Below are 27,795 nucleotides of genomic sequence, written 5' to 3' on the forward strand. Positions count from 1 at the left end.
AAAGTAAAATCTGAACTGAATTGAATCGAATGAATCATTTTTTGAGTGTTTTTTTAACTATATATTTGATGAGGAACACAATCTTTTACATAACATGGATCAAATTCCTGAACAACCAACACGAGTTCCTTTTTCACTCTTCTGTGACAGGAAATATTGTGGAAAGCAAATGAAAGTTGTTACTTAGTGTGAGAAATTTACAACTATACGCTCTACTGATTAGAACAATGATATGAATATAAAAATATATAGGTATGACCGAGCCACTGTGTACAGATACACATCGCTGATTTATGTCAGTTTAGTGATGTTTCATTACATAATTTGCTCATATCTGAATAAATATTCCTGGGTCTTGGTGTTTTATATTTTTAAAACTGGAAACAGTTGTTGGTTATTGTGAAAAGTTTGCAGTACGATGTTGTAAAACAGAAACAAATGCTGAGGAAAACTAAAGTCTGCTCCGACATTAATCATGTTTGATAACACGATAAAGACCTTTTCTCCAGCATCCCCCTTTCCATCCCAAGCTAAAAGCTAAAAATAAACATGCACAGAGTGATACTAAGAGCCAATTGAGGCGCTTCACTGTATATTTACACAGCTTATTAGTGTCCAATTGAGCATGTGTCAGATTTCCCCCCCTGGCATAGCTAAGCAAAAACAACATTATGCCATTTCCCCAATTTTCTCTCTTCATAACTGGAATGTTTTTCCTATTCCATTTAGGATAGACACTTTTGTAAGAGCACTTTAAAAGCTCAAGCACCACTGGAGTGAACTCTACAGCAGGTTTTACTCTCTACAGTGCTGAATTGTTTATATCTCTTGTAGATGAGCTTGCAAATGTGTCCTCAAATTGGAAAACAGCAATTCAGAGCAAAATGGAGTTTGTACAGTAGATACTATTCATAAATGATCACTGAAAAGCTGTGCAAATAGCCAGGAGCTGCAATCTTTAAATACATTTTCTATTAAGAGCCAATGCAAATATAGTGCATGCAAACGACACCTGCACAGACGTGTATCAGTTTTTGAAAATTAATGAAAGGCCGTGATGTGTATCGAGAAGCACTGATCAGGTCACCTGAACAGAGTGCAGTGTTTGTCAAGCCCAAAGCCCACACTGCAGCAACACTCATTACCCAGGTCTCCATAGAGACAACCTCAGCAGCCTGTACCGGACCAGAGCTCTAAAAGCCTTTATTTCGTAAAGCTTCATCTCTCCATCCACAAGAGGTGTAAAAATGTACGATTCGGATGGAAATGGCTCGTTAAGTGCAGTCTTTGCAGGTCTGTCCACTGAAAACAAATGCACGGCAGAAACAATAGCATCTAACATCACCACTCACAGCCTTTTAATTCTGTGTACTGTCAATTTTAGCATGGCACAGGAAAAATACAGGGATCATCATAATGAACACTGGTCAATTCTACTTTCCGACACAAAAACGACGCTCAGATCTCTGAATGAGAAGAAAAGGTCAGCGTCAGACGATTCAAGTCTGCTGATACAAATGGTACCGCATCAGCAGCAGCCTCGAACGTAGCATTCATCACAATTACAAGTGCTGTTGCTGCCATTCAAAGTTTCCATGTAGATGTCTCTAGTAGCAGCCATTTTGCAACACTGTTGCCTGGACCAAAGAGACTGAAAAAAGCCATTCACAAGCAAGCTAAGCCATGGATCTCGCTCTGCAAACGGGGATTTCAGTACAGCGTTTAGTTAGATTTCAAATGAACACCAGTGTCCTCTCGTGTTCTTGGAAATTCTCTCGTCTCGGCTGCAGCAAAAAGAGAATTTGCTTTGAATCCATTCTCTCCTATAAATAAACCCTGCCTTCACAGAACCCTTCACATTGGCAACAAAATGGTTTTCCTGTCATCTTTGCTTGATGCATCATCGTCTACTCTCAGTTCACATTGTGTCCAGTCTTGTTTTTTTAACCCCTTTGCTTCCACGTATCTTTCAAAAGATCTTCAAAATAGCTCAATTTTCTTTCGAGACGATTTCTGCCCCCCAACATGCGCACATCCCGTCCTATACCCCACAGCCCCGTGTCCCTCACCACCCCCCTTTTCCAATTCCTGTGTTCGCTGTAAAAAAAAATCAGTTACCCCCACTCCAAAGAAAGATACAACTACCACTTATCAAGCCAATCTTTTGAGGAATTCACTGTATACAAAACGGGATGTGGATGCATTTTGCGAGATGTGCATTTGGGCAAGGGTGATAAGGGCTTGTCTCTTTTTTTTCCCCCCAATTCAAAATGACTCCATGTCTGTGCTTCTAATATGGCGGGTGCAATGCCGGAAAAAAAAGAAACACACACACACAAAACAACTGGCCAACCTTTTCATTCTTTTTCAAGGAGACAATTAATAGATCTGAGAGAAAGCACACAAACATGCAGTTACATGTGCAAAGCATTTTGTTAATTTTTTTTTTTACTTTAAATAAATTACAGAATGAAAGTAAATATCTGACATATTCACCAGCTCATTTCTTGGTTCATGAGTAGATTTTTGAATAGAAAATCATTGTGAATGTCAATAAAGAAATTATTTCATGCAAATAACGGTTTTTGTTTGAATGCCTCTCAAAAGCAGAATAGAGATTAAAACAACCAAAGGCTGATTGCACCAAGTAACACACAACTGTGTTCCCACAAAATGATTTACTAAAATATTACTTTCATAATTTATACAAATAGAAATCTGATTTATAAACAGTGCAGATCCAGCACCTAAAAATGATGTATGAAAATGCAGCCAAACTGAGGCCCAGCTTAGCTTCAAGAGAGGGAATAAATAATCCTTTCTGTACAAATTTAGAATGAAAACTGATAATTGTTCCAATTATTTTGACCCTAAATTTTACTAAAAAAAATCATTGTAGAAAAAAGAAAATAGAAATATTCCTGTAAAGAGCCTCGTTCTTCATGCAGTACAGGCTGCACCTATCCACAACCTACATTTCTCCCCTCTCTCTGCTTCTCTATCTGCACAAGGTTATTGTTAAATATCGAAGGTGTATGAGGGGATAAAACATTTTCACTTTATTAAAGGTTACTGTGCAAGTAAATATCAACCTCCCACCAAAAGCCCCACTGTCAGTGACAGGACATAGCAACAGCCTGTTCTACCCATCGTTTTCCCGGGACAAAATATAAATAAATATTATCCTCAAAGTAGAAATGGTTCCAGACCACCCCGCATATTAATTGCAGCTTGGTTCTGTTCGATAATCAGCATAAACTTTAAGTTCGATGTGCGCAAAAGCATCACTTACCATTCAAGATGCACTGGAAAAAGAAAAGAGCCAATATCCACATGCCCCGCTCCGTTCAATATCCAAGCTTATGCTTTTTTCTTCTTCTCTCCACGCACTCTTTCTTCTTATTATTTCCCCCCTTTTTTATTTTTTCCCAAGTCAATTGCAATATAAGAAAAGGGAGCCTGCAAATCTCTCTCTCCCTCTGGCGCGCTCTCTCTCCCTCTCTCTCTCTCAATCCTTCACGTTGGGAAGAAGATGAAGAGGAGGAGGTTTGAGCTTTTTCCTGCTGCTGATTGTCTCCTGGTACAACGGGAGATGGTATATGATCCACAACTGTGCGTCTCACCCCTCCTTTCTTTTTCTTTTTTTTAGGACTGACCGCACCGTGCCGGGCCTCAGTGCAGCCGTCCCCCCGTACCGGAGTGCTGCTCTGTGTGGAACATGAGGGAGCTCGGCTCGGTGCGCTCCGGACCAGGTGAGCTGTGCTGCTGCTGAGTCAGAGGCTCAAAAGCACAGGACGCACTGCCTATGCGCACACCGAAATCCACGGATAGAAAATTAAAACATCAAAGAAAAAATATATTAAAAACATAAAAAATAAGAACCAAAAAAGCCTCCAATAATGAAAAGAATCAATAAAGAATGAATGAATTAGAAGTCTATGCCCTGAAAAGAGGCAAACGTGTCATCTCAGGTATGTGCGGGGAAAAAAATGCGTAAAAAGTTGGAATTTCTGTCGAGGATTAAAAAGCGCATGGAGTTGACTGTTAGCTGCGCTGGAAACTCATTCTCTCTTCGCCACCTCTCTCCATCCGGCGAGCAACAAGCACACGCATCTTCCCCCCGCAGCCGCACACACAAACTGCGCACACTGGTCCCTGCGCTTATAACCTGCCCTGCCTCAGAGCACCGTGGAATAAAACCTCGCTTCCTTCTCCGCAGCCGCTTTCCTCCCTCTCCATTGCCTTAAAGGTGCAGGGGTGGGGGTGGTGGGGGGCACAGCTGAGCCTCTGGCGTAAAAAAAGAAAAATCAGAAAGAAAGAAAAAAAAAAAGGGGGGGGGGGATACAAAAAAAAGAAACCCTTTCTTTTGTTTTATGACGGATCAAGGTGCCACGCAGGGTGAACTGTGCATTAACGCAAGCAAAAAAATATAAATAAATAAATATTAGCTCAGGCAGGACACCCTTCTATGGTTTGTTGCCACTGTTGTGGTGTAGCAGGCTGCAGGATGGAGGCTGAAGGAGGGAGGGAGGCAGGGAGAAACAGTGATGTAGGCTACACCTGACTGGGTGCTATGTAGGCATTTGGTTAAGGGGAAAAAATCTAAATTATCTTAATTGGAGGAGATCAAATCGTGTCCTTTAATGTGTCTTCTGGGTAATTTATGAGCCCCGGGGGCATTTTGGGGACCCTGCCAGCTTTACCCCGGCATTCATTAATTGACCTTGACAAATATAAGTAGCGACCCCCCTAATGCACCAGGGGGTATCAAACAGCGGCCATGTTAGACATCCACAGCCCCCTGCATGAGTTCACCTCCATTCAAACCACAGCGGAGGAGGAGGAGACTGAGAATTAAGTTGTGAAACTGCTACTGGATGAAGACAAGCATATAGAGAAGTGTAAAGCCACATTTTTTAAATGATTAGCGTTGATATTTCTCTCAACATTTTATAATTTGTAATTAGCGTGTAGTTGTAAAAAGGAAGAACACACCTGAAAAACAACCTTATTTGTTTTTTTATACCAGCCTGAGACACAAAGATTCAGACGCTTCCTTTTAAACCTTTAGTGAGCAAACAGCAGTGCTGTATTGAAATAATTTTGGAAGCTATGACACTGCTGTCATGTGACTGTTTGGATTTAGTGAATTTATGTTCAACGGCGACTCGAGCTTTAGCCCACAGCCTAGATGCAGTATCTGTCTTTAGGACTTAGCATCCACATCAGACCTGCATGTGAACATGCGCTGCGCCAGGAATACAGGACCTGTCAACGCACGTCTGGCCCCTCCATGCGCTTCCAGCCAGGCATCCCCAAAATAAAACTGATCATTATCACTGACTGAAGCTACCCAAAATAAGATAGCAGGAAGGAAACATGCAGACACTGTGCACAAAGTATTTTGTTTGTATGTATGTGTGGATTTTGCGTAATCCCCTTCTCTGTCAATCTCCTTGACTCCCAGCAGTGAGGGGGGGTTGTTGATCATTCAGTTATGGCATTTTGTTCCCTGGTATACGCATGTCTCATCTTCTTCTGTCTGCCTTTGTATAGCACTGGTCTGCAGTCGGGGACTCTATATATCTTGCCCCAGTTGCAGGCAGCTACCTATTCAGACTGCTAGCAAATTTGAGGCTAAACTGGCTCACACATCAGTACCTGTAGTATCTATGCTATCTATACTAACTATTAAATGCAGACTTAGGGGTTTGTATCTAGTATGGCTAAGCTACATTGTGCTGAATTGCTAAAATTTTCCTGTATCGCACCTTATGACAAACTTCTAAGCAAATTCAATTCAAACAGACATTTTTAATAACTGCTGTCCGAGAAGCAAGAAATCAAAACCACCAAACAGTTGTATTGTGCTAATAACATGTTTACAACTGGAATAAATAGGTTGGTTATTGAGAAAACATGTTAACTCAAGAGCATCAATTAATTTGGCATCAGCCCATTTCCCCACTGGTTTTGTTGATTCATTACCTTTTATGCCTTGTTATGGATAATCATTCAGCCATATGTTAAATGATTGTCTTCAGTGTTCATCCCAGTGGACGGGGTTCAGAGATTGGATTAAAATCACTGGCTGTATGGTCATACAGAGCTCAATCCTTATTTCTCTAATCCCTGCATTAACTCCATGATATGTTGTGAGGTTTGGATCAAATCAAAGGTTTTATCCTCTTTAAACCATGTTGTTATTTAACTGCACTGATTCTTTAATCAAATGCAAATATTTTAAAATATTTTTAATGTCTAAAACATTAAGAATTTAGTGATGGAAACAGATACTGGAAACAATTAATACATTTATTAAGCATTATGATCTGCAACACGATGTGTTATGATGCTACTGTAGATAATGAAAATGACTAAACATTTGACAAGCAACTACTGGTTTTGCTTTCCCAGTGTTTGGACATTAGATTTGAAATTAACAATATTAATACCATTCATACCAGTACAATCCTACTTCAAACCTGTAATATATGAACAACTGGTCAAGACCCCTTGAAATACTAGTCAGTTAAATGCTTTATTCTTATTTTATTAACGCACTGCAGCATTACCGTTACCGCTTCAAAGTTATCTGGGCCCTGACGGTAAGCCGTGCCCCTCTCGCTTTCATTCTTTCTGTGGAAGTAGTAAATGAGTGACGGGGAAAGTAAACAAATGACAGCCATATAATGCTGTACTGCTGTACTTTGTTTAAAAAATAACAGAGAGAGCAGCTATACGTCAGGGGAAACAGTGAATGTGTGCATTGTACTGAAAACAGGATTTTTTTGCCACGTGAAAGGTTTGGCTCGTTGTGACATTATCTTTTCCCCCAAAATTAAAATCAAGATGAAAGATCATCATTTTGACACATTAGAAGAAATCTTGTATGCATTGCAGAGCTAAAGCACAAGGAGACAGAGCAGGTCGTTCATCAAGTGTTCTAAAAATAGTAGCAGTGTTGGAAGCCGACTGGATATACACAAGAAAATGATCTTGAACCATGATAATTAGTCAGTTTACTATTTCAGTTTACGTACAGCACCCATTTATTAATTTATTTTTATTTTATGTTTTTTTTTACTATTTTAATTTTAGCTTTTCACTTCTGGTTTCTGTTTCTAGCCAAATTAAAAATACTAATAAAAGATAAGGGTCAACAGTGGTCTACCCTGCCTTTCGCCCTGTGACCGCTGGAATAGGCTTATGCCTCCTGTAACACTGAACTGAATTAGTGGAAGAAAATGGCTGGCTGGCTGGCTGAATGGATGGATGGATGGAAGGATAGATAGGGAGTTGAAAGTGTTGGTTCTGATGGGTTCAGACAGATAGACATATATTTGTGGAAACGCGTCTGCCATATCAAGTGTCATTATCAAGTACAGTGGGGCAAAAAAGTATTTAGTCAGCCACCGATTGTGCAAGTTCCCCCACTTAAAATGATGACAGAGGTCAGTAATTTGCACCAGAGGTACACTTCAACTGTGAGAGACAGAATGTGAAAAAAAAATCCATGAATCCACATGGTAGGATTTGTAAAGAATTTATTGGTAAATCAGGGTGGAAAATAAGTATTTGGTCAATAACAAAAATACAACTCAATACTTTGTAACATAACCTTTGTTGGCAATAACAGAGGTCAAACGTTTACTATAGGTCTTTACCAGGTTTGCACACACAGTAGCTGTTATTTTGGCCCATTCCTCCATGCAGATCTTCACGAGAGCAGTGATGTTTTGGGGCTGTCGCCGAGCAACACGGACTTTCAACTCCCGCCACAGATTTTCTATGGGGGTTGAGGTCTGGAGACTGGCTAGGCCACTCCAGGACTTTCAAATGCTTCTTACGGAGCCACTCCTTTGTTGCCCGGGCGGTGTGTTTTGGATCATTGTCATGTTGGAAGACCCAGCCTCGTTTCATCTTCAAAGTTCTCACTGATGGAAGGAGGTTTTGGCTCAAAATCTCACGATACATGGCCCCATTCATTCTGTCCTTAACACGGATCAGTCGTCCTGTCCCCTTGGCAGAAAAACAGCCCCATAGCATGATGTTTCCACCCCCATGCTTCACAGTAGGTATGGTGTTCTTGGGATGCAACTCAGTATTCTTCTTCCTCCAAACACGACGAGTTGAGTTTATACCAAAAAGTTCTACTTTGGTTTCATCTGACCACACGACATTCTCCCAATCCTCTGCTGTATCATCCATGTGCTCTCTGGCAAACTTCAGACGGGCCTGGACATGCACTGGCTTCAGCAGCGGAACACGTCTGGCACTGCGGGATTTGATTCCCTGCCGTTGTAGTGTGTTACTGATGGTGACCTTTGTTACTTTGGTCCCAGCTCTCTGCAGGTCATTCACCAGGTCCCCCCGTGTGGTTCTGGGATCTTTGCTCACCGTTCTCATGATCATTTTGACCCCACGGGATGAGATCTTGCGTGGAGCCCCAGATCGAGGGAGATTATCAGTGGTCTTGTATGTCTTCCATTTTCTGATGATTGCTCCCACAGTTGATTTTTTCACACCAAGCTGCTTGCCTATTGTAGATTCACTCTTCCCAGTCTGGTGCAGGTCTACAATACTTTTCCTGGTGTCCTTCGAAAGCTCTTTGGTCTTGGCCATGGCGAAGTTTGGAGTCTGACTGTTTGAGGCTGTGGACAGGTGTCTTTTATACAGATGATGAGTTCAAACAGGTGCCATTCATACAGGTAACGAGTGGGGGACAGAAAAGCTTCTTACAGAAGACGTTACAGGTCTGTGAGAGCCAGAGATTTTCCTTGTTTGAGGTGACCAAATACTTATTTTCCACCCTAATTTACGAATAAATTCTTTACAAATCCTACCATGTGAATTCATGGATTTTTTTTCACATTCTGTCTCTCACAGTTGAAGTGTACCTCTGGTGCAAATTACTGACCTCTGTCATCATTTTAAGTGGGGGAACTTGCACAATCGGTGGCTGACTAAATACTTTTTTGCCCCACTGTATGCTAACATACTGCATCTCTGTATGGTCCTCTAGCAGTACCACGGCACACAAAAGGCACTTAAGGGGTCATTAATATTACCCCAAAAAATCATGGGACATCCTCTTTCCTCCCTAAAGGACCTGTACAGCATTCGCCGTCTCAAGAGGGCACGCAGCATGCTACAGGATTGCACACACCCAGGACACGAGTGTGTGTAAACTCCTGCTGTCTGGCAAAAGATTCAGGTTGCTTAGGTCATGGACAAACAGTAATGTGAAACAAACATTCATACTTTAGTTAATTAAGTCATACTTTTTTGCACATTATATCAACTTTACTGTTTACTGTGTTGTGTTTTGTTGTGTTTGTTGTGTTTAGTGCTGACATGGAACAGTTTTACAATTTTGACAATAAAGAGTTATCTCATCTTATCTTATGATCTCTAGTGAAAAATTACATGTGGTGTAAACAGCTACTGAAGCACCCTTAAACACAGATGAATGGGGAGGGTTGTGTTTGGAAGGGCATGAAATCGTGGTCAAATCAAGCATCCAAATCATAACAAATGAGATTTCCATACTGGATGGTCAGCAGGGTGCAAGTGGAAAGTTGGGGACATGAGGCTATTGAACTGTGAGTATGTAAAAATTTAGCTAAGACCCGATGCAGGACTTCACAGCCTACACTATCTGGGCACCATCACGCACCCAATCAACGGTTTGTTCAAAACTGACACTGTGTTGACATGGAGAGAAGTGCAGAAACAAGTATTCACAAAAGTGAAAGCCATGTTGACTACAACACCGGCATTAGCATATTACGACGCTGGCAAGCCAACAATAGTAAGCACTGATGCGAGCAGCTATGGATTGGGTACCACTCTGTTGTAAAAGCAAGGAGATGAACAACAACCAGTTGCCCTTTGCGCAAGGACATTAGAAGGGGCAGTCGAAGCATATGTACAGGATGTCATTGTGTCACAATCTGTGACGGGAAGTTAGATGCATTTAGGATGGCTACAGAATGTGATTTGGGGCAAACTTCACAAATTCCACGTAGCTAGACAAATCTCTAGCTGCGCGACACATCCAGGAGGTTCCACTGTCTCTTAATGGGACTGCAGAGTTCCAGACCCTGTCTATGACTCGGGCCTGTCTAATGGTTCACCACGACGCCCCCATCCATGAGGGTGCGCTTGTATTGGAGGCGCTCAATCAGCTGTAAGAGAACGTAGGATAGAGAAATCAGACCACCCAGTAGGTTCAAAGACTTTGTTCCAAAGTGTGTAATTCATTGTTTGGACATCAAGTTTCCTTTTGGTTTGTTTTGTTGAGGAGCTTCACCTCTTAGAAGTGTTGGGAAATTGTTAACTCTGGTTTGATTGCTATTCATGTGTCTTCAACTGGAAATATACATATGTATATTGTTGACCACATTTATTTTGTAGATTGGTTGGATGTTCTACAGAGGGATAACATTGGAGAGTCATACCGTGAAGCTATGGGAAGCAGTTGTTGAAGCTAGGTTAAGAAGCAAAGTGACAATCAGCAAGCAGCAATATGACTTAATGCAGAAAAAGAGTACTACAGATGCGATGGTTGTTGGAGTGTTTATGGAGTATAGAGAAGGTCAAAAGGAGCTTCACTGTGCCCTTCTAATCTAGAGAAAGCACATGATAGGATGCCAAGACAGGAACTGTGGCTCTGCATGATGAAGTCAGAAGTGGTTAAGGAACTGGCGCAAGACTTGTATGAGGACAGTGAGACAGTGGTGAGGTGTGTAGCAGAAGTGACAGACGGGTTCAAGGTGGGTATGGGACTATATCACGGATCTGCTCTGAGACAAACTGACGGATCAGGTCAGTTGGGAGACTGTGGATTGTGGTGTTTTCAGATAGCACTGTGATCTGTACTGAGAATAGGGAGCGGGTGGAGGAGAGTATGGCGAGGCGGAGGTATTCACTGGAGAGTAGGGAATGAAAATGAATAGACACAAGACAAAGTACGTATGTGGGAATGAGCGGAAGACAGTTGGAAATATGAACATGCGGAGTTGAGATAGTGCGGGCAAATGCTTTTACATACCAGGGTTCAACCATCTAAAACAACAAATGGTGCACAAGAGAGGTAAAGAAGAGAGTGCGTGCAATGTGGAGTGGGTGGAGATTAGTGTCAGGGTGATAATAAAGGTGCCAGGCAGGAGGAAAAGAGGAAGACATCAGAGGATGTAGTGAAGGAGGACATGCAGGGGGTTGGTGTGACAGAAAAGGATAGGGTGAAATAGAAGGAGATCTAAAAGAGGCAGCCAGAGCAATAAGAATAAGAAGTAAACATGTACTGCAGAATGACAGTCGTTAATGACAACCATTGTTATCCACAAAGAAACATCTAACAACTTAACAATGGCTAAATTACCTGTTTCTAGCTCAATTAACTCTGTTGCAAATGTTTCTTGAAAATTAAGTACTATTAAAAAAATAGTAGAAATACTGTCCTACACTGCTCACAGACAGTTTATAAACAGCTATATCTAAATAGCAGTCAGGCTTGTCCCTTTTCACCAAATCTCTTTATGATTTTTATAGACAAGATTTTTATGGAATGAGAATCAGCACCTCCAATTCTGAGGCCATGGTCCTCAACCGGAAAAGGGTGAAGTGCCCACTCCACATCAGGGATGAGTTACTGCCCCAAGTGGAAGATTTTAAGTATCTCGAGGTCTGCCTCTACAAACAAATGTGAAACAATGGGTCTTTCTAAAGAGTTCACTGAATTCAAGCATGGTAATGTAATACGATGTCACTGCTCCAACCAGTCAGTTCATGAAAGGTATTCCTTCCTAGATATTTTAGCATCAGCTGTGTGTGTGATGTTATTGCAAAGTGGAAGCGTTTAGGAACCACAGCAACTCAGCTACAATGTGGCAGACCATACAAAGTTACAGAGCGAGGTATCCAAGAACTGAGATACAAGGTGTGTCATCAACACTGGGGCTGTACACTGGGAGTTTCATGGCATGGATTTCTATGGTTGTGCAGCTCTGGTAGGTATAATAGGCAGGTACCCAAGTACATCTGTCTAGTACAGTACATCTAATGTATGTTTGGAGAGAAATGAAAGAAGCGTTTGATAAAAATAAAATCTGTGGATACCAGAAGAAGGAAACACTGCAGGGAAACTGTGAACAGTTGCATCTCACGACCCTTAAAATCCACTAAGAATTATTCCAAAAATACACAAGAAAAGATTTACAAATGGCCCTCACAAACCTCTGATACCTCTGTAAACTAAAATCTTTGATTGTTAATGTATTGCATATTTTTTCTTGATGAAACAGGTTTAGCACCTTATTTACAAAATATATGTATATGAGTTAAACAAGAAGCAAGTCCAGCGTGGCTAACTATAATAGCTATGTAATCTATTTGATAATTATACTTAGAAATAGACCCAAAGGAAACATTAATTGTTGTATTAATAAAATAGTCTCATGTTTGACTACATTTAAACAAACCTATTAAACATATTTCTGATATTGTTTTAAAGATGACCAAGGCAGCTTCATCTGAATAAGTAACTCATATGGAATGAAGGAGCTCCACTGCTTGGGTCAGACTGCTGAATAATTTAAACCGCCTTATGAGACATAAACGCAGGAGCAGTAGTCTAGCATACATCCTGAGACCCTCATTTCATTAGATAATCTATGAATCCTAGCCTCAGCCCAGACATTTTGAAAAGAATGAGAGACAAAGTCACAATTCACGCTCTGATTGAAAATTAGCTAAATGCCAGACTTTCCACACCACAGCTTTACAATACAAAATATATTCTCAAAGGTAAAGCAGCAGACATCGAATCCAGGCCTTATTTTATATATAGTAAACTGCTTATATAAATAATCTGTTGTAACTGAAATAAGTTTTTCTAATAATACTGCTAATTCAAAAATATGAAACTGGAAAAGAAATATAACTAAATATATAAATAAATCTTTATATAAATATAAAGAAAAATATAAATTTGAACACTAAAAGGAATTACTAATAAGTAAGTGATGTAAAAATGTTATATATTTAATTACAGATGCTCCAATACCTGAACATCACATCTGTATCAGTTAAAATTGGTCTTAATGACCTATATCAACATATTACAAAATGAGATGACAGTTACAGATGTTAGTGGCTGATATTTATTATTACTTTTTTAATGTGTTACATCAATTTTGCACTAGTGAGACGTTCAAAGACAATATGGTGAAGGGCTATAAGACTTTAAAACATCAAAAGTTGTTTTTGTAAGGAAGATTTCCTCATTTTCTTGGCTCAAAAGGAAATACATACCAACAAAAAACAAAAGAATTAGTTGTGGTATTGATATGTTATTGATACTGGCTAGTAATTAAATTCGTATTAGACTTTCACAACTGAAAGCTTCAAATGTATTTTAATTGCATTCAGTTGTGAAAGTCGGGATCTCAGGTTCCCAGTTATCTATGGCAGATAATATTTTTTTTACTGTCATAGATAACTGGGCTGCTAATCTACCAGAAATGAGTTAACACGCTCCTCTATTTAACTATGGATTGAAATGCAACCTATATCCTTCGTACATTAACCCTCTCAGGCTCAAATTAAACTTTTTGTTGCTAATACACAACCAAGTCCTGCAGTGGTACTTCTGAGTAAAAAAAACTCATAAAATATGTATGTGGGGTAATCAGGTTGTTAGATTTTAACTGTTGCAAATCTGCCACGCCTGCCTGGAGAGGGTTAATTAAAAGAATGAGGAACTACAAACGCCAAGTCCTGATTAACAAGGTTAAAAAACACAGAATTTGCCTGGCTGATTTCACTATCTTGCTTTGTAAGCAACTGGCTGTGCAGAGCAAACCTCCTTGACAGCCTACTATCGCAGATCTATTCATTGATTTAACTGTTTGACTACTTTGCATCTCACATCTCAATGCTCTGATCAGATATAAGTGGTCAGTAGGGTCATCCAGAGGTAATTCAAGGGTTTTAGGTCTTTGAAATTAAAGCAGGAGAGTTAATGAATATAGTGAGGTGTTGATTCACAAGATTTTATTTTATTTCAATCTAGAAATCTCATTTTTGTTTCATTTGGAATTTTAGTTGCAGTGTGTATAACGAAGTGAGGTTTCTGACATACTAAATGTGTACTCATGAGAAATGTAGATTTTGATGGTTTAAACTGTTCTGTGACTTTTTGAAATAGTGAAATTTTCTGGCTCCCAAATCTTTACTGTCATTGGTATTTAAAATTGGACTTTTACAATAGAAAGATCATTTCATTGACAGGTTACTTTCATCCGCTCACGGCAAACACACATAACAACAAACTACTGAATGTAATGGGAATTTGCATTTTTAAATTCTGACCGTGCTTTCAAATAAGATCAGAAAAAACCTTTCTAAACGTTTCAAATGTTAAAGAGATATTTGTAATTTGTCATTTTGATATTCGTAATTTTCCTAAAATGTAAAAATAAACAGCCTTTGACAGAAGAGATTCTTTCACTCACCCCCAGTTTCCTGCTTCACTTCTGCTATTGGAACATGGACGTCGTCAGAATAAACGCTATGGGCAGAAATCTGTGCCATCAGAAACTGAATTTGAATAAGTTCAATTTGAATTTGAATTGCTCAGATTGAATCTGAATTGTAACTTGAATAAATGCTTTTGAAAACTGAATTTGAATTAGTCTAATTTGAAATTGAATTTATGGTTTGAAAAAGATCATCACTAAATTGAAATTGAATTTTATATCTTGAAAATGAATTCATTTGCTTTGAAACGGCATTTTATCCTTTGAAAATTCAGCTCTCGAATAATTTCAGTTTCACTTCTCACCATTCAGTTTCAGTTCTACAATTCAATTTCAGTTCCAAAATTCAGTTTTTTGGAACTTACATCCGGTTCCGGTTCAAGCGCAGATTAATAGAACTACGTTTTACTAGCGGACCGAAAGTGTTACTGACGGGAATCTACAGCGTCTTGAGCTGAATTAAGACTTCAGAAGTCATTCGTCTTGTCGAATGACCAGCGGATAAACTCTCAGGTTGGTAAATGTATTACATGTATAAGAACAAGCGTCATGTTAACAAATGATAGCCGTACGGTAACTTTTATGCTTATTGTAGCTGCTAGCTAAAAACGCTAATTTAGCGTAGTTTGCCCTGAATTCAGCTTTGACAACAAATATGATCGACTGTTTCTAGTAGAATTCCAAAGTTGTCATCTTGGACCCTCTCAGAGTACCCCCTCTGTATGCTTGCAGAGACCCCTACAGTAGGGAAACATGCAAAACGGTGTCCAAACCTTTGTATTTTAGCTTTATTTATGTCTTACACAGCATCCCAACTCTTTAGCTAACATAATAACTTTAGCTAAAGTGAATAGTTATTAGTGCAGCATTACTGGGTCACCTCTGTTTGAAATGATATAATGTGATATACAACTATCACTGAAACAGCAAACTTTGTAAATAAGCAAACAACACTTCTCATTCTCTAAACGTTTGGCCACAGCTGTAGATTACACTATCAGTGCTTGTTCACTCTTGACAATAATAACATTTCTAAATTTACTTTGTGCATTTACAGGTAAACAATATCTAATATTTTATCTAAATGACTGCTTTGTCTTTGAAAAGGGTGAAGAGCCTGAGGCCGGTGACAGTCCAGTTCTACTCTAAGTACATCCTTACAGTGGCTCACAGGACAAGGCCACATTCCTGTCCTGCCAGAAGAGAAGAGAAACTTCAGAGTCTTCATGCAGTTCAACCACACCTGTCATATTCCATATGACAGGGGTCTCAAACTCCAGTCCTCAAGGGCCAGTGTCATGCAACTTCTCCATGCCCTCGAGGACTGGAGTTTGAGACACCTGCCGTATGGTGTTCATGCTGTTTTCTACCCCACAGTTACAGCATGTCTGACTGGCCTGTTCAGCATATGCAAAAATATATGATGAGTTTAAGCATGTGATGACAAAGGCCTTCCATTATGGTGTTTGCCATCACATGTCACAGACATCTGGATGATCATTTGGAATAAACAAAAAACTAAAAACTTGTTACTTCATCTTTTATCTTTATTATTATTATTATTATTGTTCTTATTTTACACTTTTCATTGTTAGGCATTAGGTTTATTTGTAGTAGTCCTTTCCAACGTCTTTCCCTCTTCCATGTTACTGTGGCAGCTTGTCAGCATCTATTTGGGGTTGGGAGTGGAACAGAAAGTAAGGAAATCCAAAGTGCCATTAAAACCAGGAGAGGTTCTTATATTTCAGAAGAAGGGATTAATTCAAAAGACCTCAATGCCATATTTTATTTAGGAACCCTAGAGAGCACTTTGCAAAATAACACATTCTTATAATTTCACCCTCAGATGAGCCAAGCTACGACTGTCAGGGAAGGTGATGTAGGTACAGAGCATATGAGAGTGGTTAAGTTTGTCTCTTGTCTAGATGAAGGCACAAGACGGATGGATGGCAAGGCGTAGAGATTCAGTATCTTCAGTCTTCAGTGGACACTCCATTTCTGGCACAAAACACCTGTAAAAGATGGTCGATTTAGGAGGTGACCCGACAACTTCAGCCTGTCAAACATAGTAATGGAGCAGTATGTTTAAAAAAAAAAAAAAATCTAATTAAGTAGAATTATTATGGTAGTTAAACACAGTGATAGTTGTATATCATATTATATCACTTCAAACAGAGGTGATCCAGTAATGCTGCACTAATGAATTAGACTAACTATTCACTTTAGCTAAAGTTATTAAGTTAGCTAAAGAGTTGGGATGCTGTGTAAGACATAAATAAAGCTAAAATACAAAGGTTTGGGCACCGTTTTGCATGTTTCCCTACTGTAGGGGTCTCTGCAAGCATACAGAGGGGGTACTCTGAGAGGGTCCAAGATGACAACTTTGGAATTCTACTAGAAACAGTCGATCATATTTGTTTGTCAAAGCTGAATTCAGGGCAAACTACGCTAAATTAGCGTTTTTAGCTAGAAGCTACAATAAGCATAAAAGTTACCGTACGGCTATCATTTGTTAACATGACGCTTGTTCTTATACATGTAATACATTTATTACCAACCTGAGAGTTTATCCGCTGGTCATTCGACATGACGAATGACTTCTGAAGTCTTAATTCAGCTCAAGACGCTGTAGATTCCCGTCAGTAACACTTTCGGTCCGCTAGTAAAACGTAGTTCTATTAATCTGCGCTTGAACCGGAACCGGATGTAAGTTCCAAAAAACTGAATTTTGGAACTGAAATTGAATTGTAGAACTGAAACTGAATGGTGAGAAGTGAAACTGAAAGTATTCGAGAGCTGAATTTTTAAAGGATAAAATGCAGTTTCAAAGCAAATCAATTCATTTTCAAAATATAAAATTCAATTTCAATTTAGTGATGATCATTTTCAAACCATAAATTCAATTTCAAATTAGACTAATTCAAATTCAGTTTTCAAAAGCATTTATTCAAGTTACAATTCAGATTCAATCTGAGCAATTCAAATTCAAATTGAACTTATTCAAATTCAGTTTCTGATGGCACAGATTTCTGCCCATAAAACGCAGTCATGAATTTAATACTGCAAAACAGAAAAAGGGGTTTTCTGTTTTGAATTCCTTAAATATAATCATAGTCAATGTTGACGTAATAAACTAATAATTAGGGCTGCTCAATTAATCGAATTTTAATCTCGATTACGATCTGGGCTTTCAACGATCATTAAAAATGACTGAGCCGATTATTAGCCCCTCCCTCGTGCTTTACTCTCGCGCTGCTCCGTGTGGCAAATCGAGCGCACCTCTCTGCATTTCGAACACGTGTCACAACAATTAAGAGCAGCGGTCTCCAACCTTTTTTGCGCCACGGACCGGTTTATGCTCGACAATATTTTCACAGACCGGCCTTTAAGGTGTCGCGGATAAATACAACAAAATAAAACTAGTACCGGTACTGAAAAAAAGAAAATTTATTCATAGCACACGTGGAAAGACCCAGGAAAACCGAGTTAACGATAAAAACGCTAACAAAATAACGCTGAAAACCAATAAAAACCCTGAAAACTATACATTTCACACCTGAGCCTCAACTCTCGCGGCCCGGTACCAAACGACTTATGGACCGATACCGGGTTGGGGACCGCTGATTAAGAGGACCTGAGGGAAGCTCGGAAAGCTAAGCAGAAGTTATTTGGAGAGGAGAGTGACTGCCATTGGTTGAAAAGAGAGGTAAAAAAACTTCAGTGGTGTGGAAACATTATGGGTTCGCGGAGTCAGACGTGGATCAAGTAGACACAGTGTGTAAACTTTGCTACAGTGTCGTAGCTGCACCACAGAGCAACACTGCAAAGTTCACTAAACATAGATGTTTACATTTTTCATTAATTTTTTTATATTGCAAACATTTGCACTGTTATCAGTATTTGCACACTATTTTATATTATTTTTTGACAATCTTTAAAGTCATTATTCAATACATTGTTATTGTTAAATAAATATCGTCAAATAATCGAGATCTCAATTTCAGTGAAAATAATCGTGATTATCATTTTTTGCCATAATCGAGCAGCCCTACTAATAATCATTGTTTTTAATTAAAATTATTTATTTCCCCACAGATTTGGCAGACAATATTTTAAAAAAATATATTGTTATGCCTTACAGCTTGATGAACAAAAAAATGTCTTTCTCTGGGATAATTCAATTCAATTTCAATTTTATTTATACATCGCCAAATCACAACAACAGTCACATCAAGGCACTTTATATTGCTTTATATTGTAAGTATACTGATTATACTACAATAATCCATACAGTGAAAAACCCAACAATCACATGACCCCCCTATGAGCAAGCACTTTGGCAACAGTGGGAAGGAAAAACTCCCTTTTAACAGGAAGAGACATGCTGTGGAAGAGAGCCAATGTGCATAATGTGCCATAATGTGATGCAATGCAAGATTGAGATGTGTGAGATGTGTTATAGTAACTGCACCATGAGGCTGAGCTAAGACGCCTGAGAGATACTGGGCGACTGTCAGTTAGCGTAATAGTAAACATCTCTGAGTTTGACTCTTTTTTTTGTAACTGTCCAACACGGGGTGGCAGCGTTGCTTAGTAACCACAGCACATGACTGACCTTATCGGTACAGTCATAAAAATGTATGAAGTCCCCTTACTCATTTACCCTTCTCTGCTGAGCCCTGTCTCTCTTTTACACTCTCAGAGACGCACACAGTGGAGAAGAACACAACAGAAATATGTCTTCCATATTTCCAACCATATCCATAATCACATACTGTGTATGCTACCATTGTATATAGTGTGTTATCTTACTTTTTTTAATTGATTGTACTTATTTGTATTTTTGTATTTCCTTCTGATATCTGTACCTGAGCTGAGGTGACACAAAAATTTCCCCGTTGTGGGATCAATAAAGTCTTATCTTATCTTATAAATGTATTCTTTGTCTGTTTGTTGAATGGAGAGAGCACGAGAGAGTAAGAGCACAAGTACACTAGGGTAATGAACGGCTATACCTGACACATGCCACAGAGGACATAAAGCAGAATGGAGAGAGGGAGGGAGGGATATGTGGGGGAGAGCGAGTGTGGGAAAGAGTCCTGCTAATATATTTTTATTAAGCCACTTGTGAGAACAACATGTAAATCATACAGATTTAAGAAGCATACACACTGTGATGATATTTGGATTATGCTTGGAGTGCTTTGAGTATCAAATCTCTGTGATCTACTTAGTTGATGTAAATCTGTCTTGTTTACAGTGTCTTAATCTGGGTTTAATCCCTAGAACATATTTATTGAACTGACAAAGTATTATGCTGCGGAGGTGGTCTGTAAGGCTGTGTGAGGTTTTCCGAGGCCTTTGTGAAACAGGAGCAATGCTAATGATTCCACACAGGACGTTAAGCACCACGTCTGTCAGCTCATTGACACGGTATCACAGCGACTGGCTTTCCTGCAAAGTGCTGCTCTGCTGTTCCCACAGGGACCGCAGATGTTAGCCTTGCTGTTGGCGCCATCACCATCTTTTCACCCTGACAACATCTGCACAGCTGTGTTGTCGACTGAAACGATGCAACCCGCTCTTGAACTGTTGACAGCTAGGGGCAGGTCAGCACAGATGGCAGGAGGGGGTGTCAGGGGACTGGCAAAGGGACGGGGGGTGGTGGGGTGGCAGGTAGAGTGTGGGGCTCCCATCTGGCCTTGATGCTGGCGATCTGCCCTGGGGCATCTCCAATGTTTCCTTGACAGAAAAACTGTCAGGAGTTGGAAGTCACCTTGCGTAAAATGTTGTACTCTCTGGGAGGTTTCAGTGGAGTTGGTGTGCAGGAGGGGCTTCAAATGCTGCAGTCTGTACTAATTTTAGTAGGCAGTAAAAGAAAAGACAGGGGAACTATGTAATAGACTTGAAAATGTTTGGCGTGATAGCAAGGTCTGTTGATATTAAAGACTGCCTCTGATGAAAACTTAAAAGAGCCATGGGGTGATAGTTGCTATAATGTGCAGAAGTCTTGAACCATCCCTTATCAGTTAAATTCTGCTAAAAGGTTAGGCTTTGTTGTAATTTTTAAAGTCAGCTCGGCCAATAGCTCTCCAGGCTTTCTGAAGGACTTTTTCTTTGCTTTTTCACTCGTTTCAGTTTGTTTGTTAAGCCACTGAACACCAATCTATGAATCATTCAAGCATAAAAAACCCAGACATCTAACTTAAGGCATGAACTAGTGTTGCCTACACAACACAGACAACTTAGCAAGAATTCAGTTTCAAATCGTTGAAGCTACAAAAATGATAACACTGTGTGACAAGCACAAAATAGCATTTTGCATCAAGAAGTGAATTCCCAAAAAGGTATTAGCTGAAAACTTGGCATATCTCAGTGTGGTGTGCAGTGTGTCCTTAAAAAATTCAGGACAGTTGACAAGTGGAAGACAAAAGATCACATGTATTTCAACTGAGTATCTTCATACTGGACAGGCAAAGTGAAGATAACTTCACCTCAGTTAACAACAACTTGTTACATTACTGTTACTGCAATAAAGTCTTTCCAGGATGTGTTGTGCAAATGCTTTGATATGACAGCTTGGTTTAGTTTTAGTAGCTAAAACTTAACTGATGTACAGTGTCCCCTCGGTGCAGTCCGTGTCCATTCTTCTAACGTGTAAGATTAGCATGATACAGTATCTGTATTCTGACCTTCTCATTGATAAATAAAGGCCTGGGTTTATCTGTCCAGCTTAGCAACACACACTCTTCCCTTCAATCTAGAAAGGAAATGTGTGAGTCAATCCCACAGATACCTAGAGAACGAGTTTACTGTTTTTGTTAAAAGTTAAGTTCACTGAGACACAAAGTCCTAATAAAAATGTACTTGGATGTACATCAACCAAACAAAACAAAACAAAAAACCAACCAAACAACCCCCACCTCCTCACCCCCAAAAAACTAAAGAAAAAAGAAACAGTTCTGGAGCACTCATGCTGTATATTGACAGAAATGATAAATCTGCTGAAATAAAAATGGTCTTTAGAATTATACACTAGTCATATTTCTACATTCCAACTGACAAGTTAATATGTTCTAGCTAATTTTATCAACAAACTGACAAATTGCCAGAATAATAAGGTTTTAGTTCTAATGAACTCATCCCAGAAAAATGGTCTCACTGGCTGCACTGCAAAAAGAAACAATTTTCTATGACTGACGGATAATAAATGACTTTTTGTTTTTCCCATTTCACAACAATCTTCATGTAGTTTCTGATAAAAACAAACAAAAAACTACAGTGGGGCAAAAAAGTATTTAGTCAGCCACCGACTGTGCAAGTTCCCCCACTTAAAATGATGACAGAGGTCAGTAATTTGCACCAGAGGTACACTTCAACTGTGAGAGACAGAATGTGAAAAAAAAATCCATGAATTCACATGGTAGGATTTGTAAAGAATTTATTCGTAAATCAGGGTGGAAAATAAGTATTTGGTCACCTCAAACATGGAAAATCTCTGGCTCTCACAGACCTGTAACGTCTTCTGTAAGAAGCTTTTCTGTCCCCCACTCGTTACCTGTATGAATGGCACCTGTTTGAACTCATCATCTGTATAAAAGACACCTGTCCACAGCCTCAAACAGTCAGACTCCAAACTCCGCCATGGCCAAGACCAAAGAGCTTTCGAAGGACACCAGGAAAAGTATTGTAGACCTGCACCAGACTGGGAAGAGTGAATCTACAATAGGCAAGCAGCTTGGTGTGAAAAAATCAACTGTGGGAGCAATCATCAGAAAATGGAAGACATACAAGACCACTGATAATCTCCCTCGATCTGGGGCTCCACACAAGATCTCATCCCGTGGGGTCAAAATGATCATGAGAACGGTGAGCAAAGATCCCAGAACCACACGGGGGGACCTGGTGAATGACCTGCAGAGAGCTGGGACCAAAGTAACAAAGGTCACCATCAGTAACACACTACAACGGCAGGGAATCAAATCCCGCAGTGCCAGACGTGTTCCGCTGCTGAAGCCAGTGCATGTCCAGGCCCGTCTGAAGTTTGCCAGAGAGCACATGGATGATACAGCAGAGGATTGGGAGAATGTCATGTGGTCAGATGAAACCAAAGTAGAACTTTTTGGTATAAACTCAACTCGTCATGTTTGGAGGAAGAAGAATACTGAGTTGCATCCCAAGAACACCATACCTACTGTGAAGCATGGGGGTGGAAACATCATGCTATGGGGCTGTTTTTCTGCCAAGGGGACAGGACGACTGATCCGTGTTAAGGACAGAATGAATGGGGCCATGTATCGTGAGATTTTGAGCCAAAACCTCCTTCCATCAGTGAGAACTTTGAAGATGAAACGAGGCTGGGTCTTCCAACATGACAATGATCCAAAACACACCGCCCGGGCAACAAAGGAGTGGCTCCGTAAGAAGCATTTGAAAGTCCTGGAGTGGCCTAGCCAGTCTCCAGACCTCAACCCCATAGAAAATCTGTGGCGGGAGTTGAAAGTCCGTGTTGCTTGGCGACAGCCCCAAAACATCACTGCTCTCGAGAAGATCTGCATGGAGGAATGGGCCAAAATACCAGCTACTGTGTGTGCAAACCTGGTAAAGACCTATAGTAAACGTTTGACCTCTGTTATTGCCAACAAAGGTTATGTTACAAAGTATTGAGTTGTATTTTTGTTATTGACCAAATACTTATTTTCCACCCTGATTTACCAATAAATTCTTTACAAATCCTACCATGTGGATTCATGGATTTTTTTTTCACATTCTGTCTCTCACAGTTGAAGTGTACCTCTGGTGCAAATTACTGACCTCTGTCATCATTTTAGGTGGGGGAACTTGCACAATCGGTGGCTGACTAAATACTTTTTTGCCCCACTGTAGATGTAGCGATTAACTATGTTTATTAGACTGACATATAAAAAGCTACCATGGATCCCGGCAAAGCGTGTAATAAACACACCGGTCCACCGTTTCCACTTGCCTCTCCAAAGACTGAAATGCACACGCCTACAGAACTTGCAGTAACAGCAGGAAGAGATAATATACTTAAAGCCAAGAAGTTGCTAGTGAGCAAAGAAGGCATGCAGTACATTCCAGGGTCCTTAAAACATGACTTATGGCTTATGAAGTCCCATTTAGAAGCCTTGAGATGAGAGTTTTTGCTGTTGCTATGTTGGTATTTTTAAACTGGATGTGATGACCAACGGATCGAGCTGACTGTGAAACTTCACACTCATTAACGCTAATGACTTGTCAATTCCTAGTCTTTACCTAATAAGCATACACTGCATAATCCTTCTATCTGAAAATTTGACCAAAGTTTTTTAAATGGGCTCAATCTTTTATTCAATATGACCCAAAAAGAGTGAATGAGCACATAAACTCATCAGGAAAGTTTTACTGAAGTCAAGTCCAAGAGCCATTTTTCCACAGACCAAAGGTCTTTTTGCAATTGCAGCTATAACCCCCTGGCAGTGGCAGCCCTGGGCGAACACTCCCTCTGCCCCCCCCCCCCCCCCCCAACACTGTGTACACACACACATATGAAGAGAGAGAGAGTATGCATAGTATGCAAACAGCTACCAAACAGCCATCCTAATTCGTCAAACAATGAGATCAGGACAAATCAACAATCGACAATGTCTAATTAATATTAAAAATCTGTAACATAATGTATTGTTTGGAGTTTAGTCTGTTACTGTTACTATTTTTACCATTTCTTATTGGAGCAACTGTAACCCGCATTATTTCCTTAGGGATTAATAAAGTATTCTGATTCTGATAGTTTCAGGATGACCTGCCATTATCCAATCACACATCTGCTTACCTGCATCTTTTGCTCGTTTCTCCTCTTCTTTTCTCTTTTTTCTAAACTGAGCACCTGATGGCTTTGAACTTTTCTTGTCCATCTTCCATTGGTTTTAATTTTGCACTCCAGTATGAACACTCATCCCCCAACCCGAGGATCACCACAACATAACCTAACAGACCAACACCTTAGTTCACAAATTCACTTTGTCTAGGGTTTATTTCTGAGATTTCACACAACCCAGGATTAAAATCATGAATACATAATGGGCTTGGATTTACAACATTATAAATGTTTTTCGTCTTTCGACGGGTTGTGTGTGAGACTTTAAATCATCAAACTGTAAATTTTAAATTGTTATTGATCCCTTTGCGCCGAGTCCTAAAGTGTATATTTATTTTCTTACTCTTCTTATATTTATTGTTTGTTTACTTGCACTGCTGTAACTGGAGCCTCGTCGTCTCGTCTCTCTATATACTGGACTGTATGTAGCGGAGATGACAATAAAGTTTACTTTGACTTCAGCAGCGAGCAGGCGCACCGAGGGCTCTCGCGCTCACTTTTCCCGTATAGAATTTCGAAAAAACATCGGTGAAAATTATGAGTCTGTATCATAATGTCTGGTGTTTTTGTGTTTGTTAGTTTGTTTTTATTTTGTTTTATTTTGCGAGTTGGTTATTAGATGCTGCTCCAGCCGGTCAGAGAATCCCCCGCCGCCCCGCCCTCTCCTCTCCGCAAGCAGCAGGCGCACCTCGCAAACGAAGGGCGCCCTTACTCCCATCAAATGGGCGATAGAAAACCAATCGGTGCCTATGACATTCCCAATATGCGCTGGCTGACGTCAATGCAGGTTTAAGGTTAACTGACTGGTAGCTACAACCATCATTTATACAGTCTGCGGTTCTTTTATATGAGTATTTGATGTTTTGGCTTTCCATCAATAGTATCTGTAGATTTTTTAGGATGCCAACTAAATTAAGTAACCCATCTGTTATGGAAATGATTGACAAATTAATCACTATTGTTGGACAGAGGTAGGTGTAAAAATCTAATTTTCAAATAATCTTGTTTCCTCTGACCTGAAGTACTGAATGGTAACGCTTTTCTTTGACACAAATGTGCTTTCCAGGATGACATGACTTCCATATTCCCACCATGTCAAACTCAATGCTGAGGTCATTGCTCGAGGCCTTGTTAATCTTCCTGTTTGCCTTATCTAAGCCAATCAGCCTCCATTCTGCTTAATTTAAATATCAATGCTCTTTTGTCATTCTGCCTTTCAGATTGTCTTTCAGTGCTGCATTAGTTGCCTTCTCAATCATTTTGATTCAGGCAACGTCATCTTTGGGTCCATAATGATGCTCTTGTCCTGTGTAGGTTGAGCTCTTGTGTAGTAATAGGACAAGCAGATCCTGCACTGCATTACTTTAGGGTAATTCTTCCTCACTGTAGTTTTCTGTTTTTAGCTATTTCAATCTAGCACCCATTTCTATTGTTGTGCAAATTGCAACTTTGCTTCAGTTTCTTTGCATCTGCAAGCTTTTACCATTTGCCTACAAGTTCTGGAGAGCAAAAACAGCTTGCTCCCCGTACACATCTCTCATTCTTTCCTAGGCCATCCTAGTTCCCCAGGCTTCACAGAACTCACCTAAGAATCTAACAGCTGATCCTAGTCTCTGCAGGTAGTGGACCACAAGAGTTTCTGCATGCATCACCATATGACAAATATAGTGCCAAGATTACATTCGGCTATGATCGGTCAGAGAGACTGAAGGCATCCAATCTCGTTTGTAGGTTATCTTTTTTATCCTGGCCTTTATCAACTCTCGTGCCTTAATGTAGTCTCTCTGCTCTCTCTCGACCGCAATGGTCTTCCAGCATTATTGCAGTCTCTATCCTACACCTCTCTCCAGGCCTCCAATAGCCTTTGAGCCTTATTGCAGGCTCGCTAGACAACCAGTGAGCCTTAACTTTAGACCAGGGGTCCCCAATCCCAGTTCGCGAGGGCCAGTGTCCCTGCAGGTTTTAGATCTCACCCTGGGTCAACACACCTGAATCACAAGATTAGTTCATTACCAGGCCTCTGGAGAACTTCAAGACATGTTGAGAAGGTCATTTATCCATTTAAATCAGCTGTGATGGATCAAGGACACATCTAAAACCTACAGGGACACCGGCCCTCGTGGACTGGGATTGGGGACCCCTGCTTTAGACCACTGAGCCTTAGAGGCTCATTCTATTGCTTTTGTCACTCTTTCCCCTTTGGTGCCTGGACCCTGGACCTCTTCATTTCCGTTATTTTTAATAGATATATTCTGTGTCTTTGTTAATGCTGCTTCTAACATTTATATTTTTATAGAGCTGAATTTCCCTGCTACATTACGATTGCTCTTATCAGGGTGAGGGTTGCTGTCATAATTCCTATCACTGCTGAGATTACATTCTACTATTATGGGTCACAACAGTAGAACAACTTAACTGAAATCTCAGTAACTCATACTCAGTTCTTCCAAATTGTCTCTCCTTAAAATAAAGCTTATGCATAAGTTGAATGAGGAACACCTACAATTACTCATCTGTTTGCTTTCCTGGGTGTTCAGCTGTTAGCCTATTCTTTACATCACGTCCACTTTCCCACCACGTAAAACTCAATGCTGACACAACTGTTCTAGTCCAATCATCTTCTTGCCCGCCTTCTCCGCACCAATCTCCATTCTCTGTACTTTAAGTCTCAGTAATCTGTCATTCTGCCTTTCAGGCTCTCATTCATGCAACGCACCGCCTCCCAATCTCCGCCTCACCGTATTCATGCAGGCTCCACCCAAGCCTTCATTTTCACCTTCACCACCACCAGTGTCTAGACTCCAGGTTCCTAATTCTGCTGAGATTCCCCTCTGCAATGATGGGTCATCGGAGTCTAATCACCAGATAGCTTAACTGAATTCTATATCCCAAGTAATCATGTTCACGTCTTCTAATCCATCCTACCACATATTTACTTTTTTTGTTTGTTTGTTTTGAGCTCCTGCCTTGTAGTTCTCAAAGTGAAGAACTGTGCCCACAATGAAAAATCACACAGGAGAGGCTGACTGAGCAGATATGCAGATCACAATGGCTGTTGACAGCAGCACAGTGCATCACTCAGTGGGGGCTCTGGGTTTGACCTGGAACGGTTGCCCAGGGCAGCGGGCCAGTGCAGAAGAAAAGCGCTTTACGGACGGAGCATGTGGTCAGGTCACCCCACCCCACACACACAGACACACAACATCTCCCCACCCCCTCTTCACCCTCCTTAATCCCAGCCTTAAAGCTTCCTCCCTCCCATCCTCTTTCCTTTACCTCACCCCCCACGCCCCACCCCCTCCTGTATCTAACATACTGCGAGGAAATGCCACCAGATGCCCAGTGTCTAAGACGGGCATTATGTTCTTAGAGGAT

At 40.3% G+C, this 27,795-nt stretch overlaps 1 protein-coding gene across 3 annotated transcripts in view; it reads right to left on the reverse strand.

Annotated features, from left to right (window-relative positions):
• Positions 1 to 4,266, reverse strand: part of dscama (Down syndrome cell adhesion molecule a) — a 109,330-nt gene extending 105,064 nt beyond the window's left edge. For 2 of the 3 annotated variants that reach the window (XM_004561608.4, XM_004561609.4), the window contains exon 1: positions 3,293 to 4,252. In XM_004561608.4, coding sequence (XP_004561665.1) covers positions 3,293 to 3,335 — 43 coding nt within the window. In that variant the 5' untranslated portion in view covers positions 3,336 to 4,252. Of the gene's footprint in view, positions 1 to 3,292 lie in introns of all 3 variants that reach the window. The other variant, XM_076888898.1, reaches the window with a different exon arrangement.
• Positions 4,267 to 27,795: the final 23,529 nt, after the last annotated feature.

The sequence above is a fragment of the Maylandia zebra genome, linkage group LG10, assembly GCF_041146795.1.
Source record: "Maylandia zebra isolate NMK-2024a linkage group LG10, Mzebra_GT3a, whole genome shotgun sequence".
Classification (NCBI taxonomy): domain Eukaryota; kingdom Metazoa; phylum Chordata; class Actinopteri; order Cichliformes; family Cichlidae; genus Maylandia; species Maylandia zebra.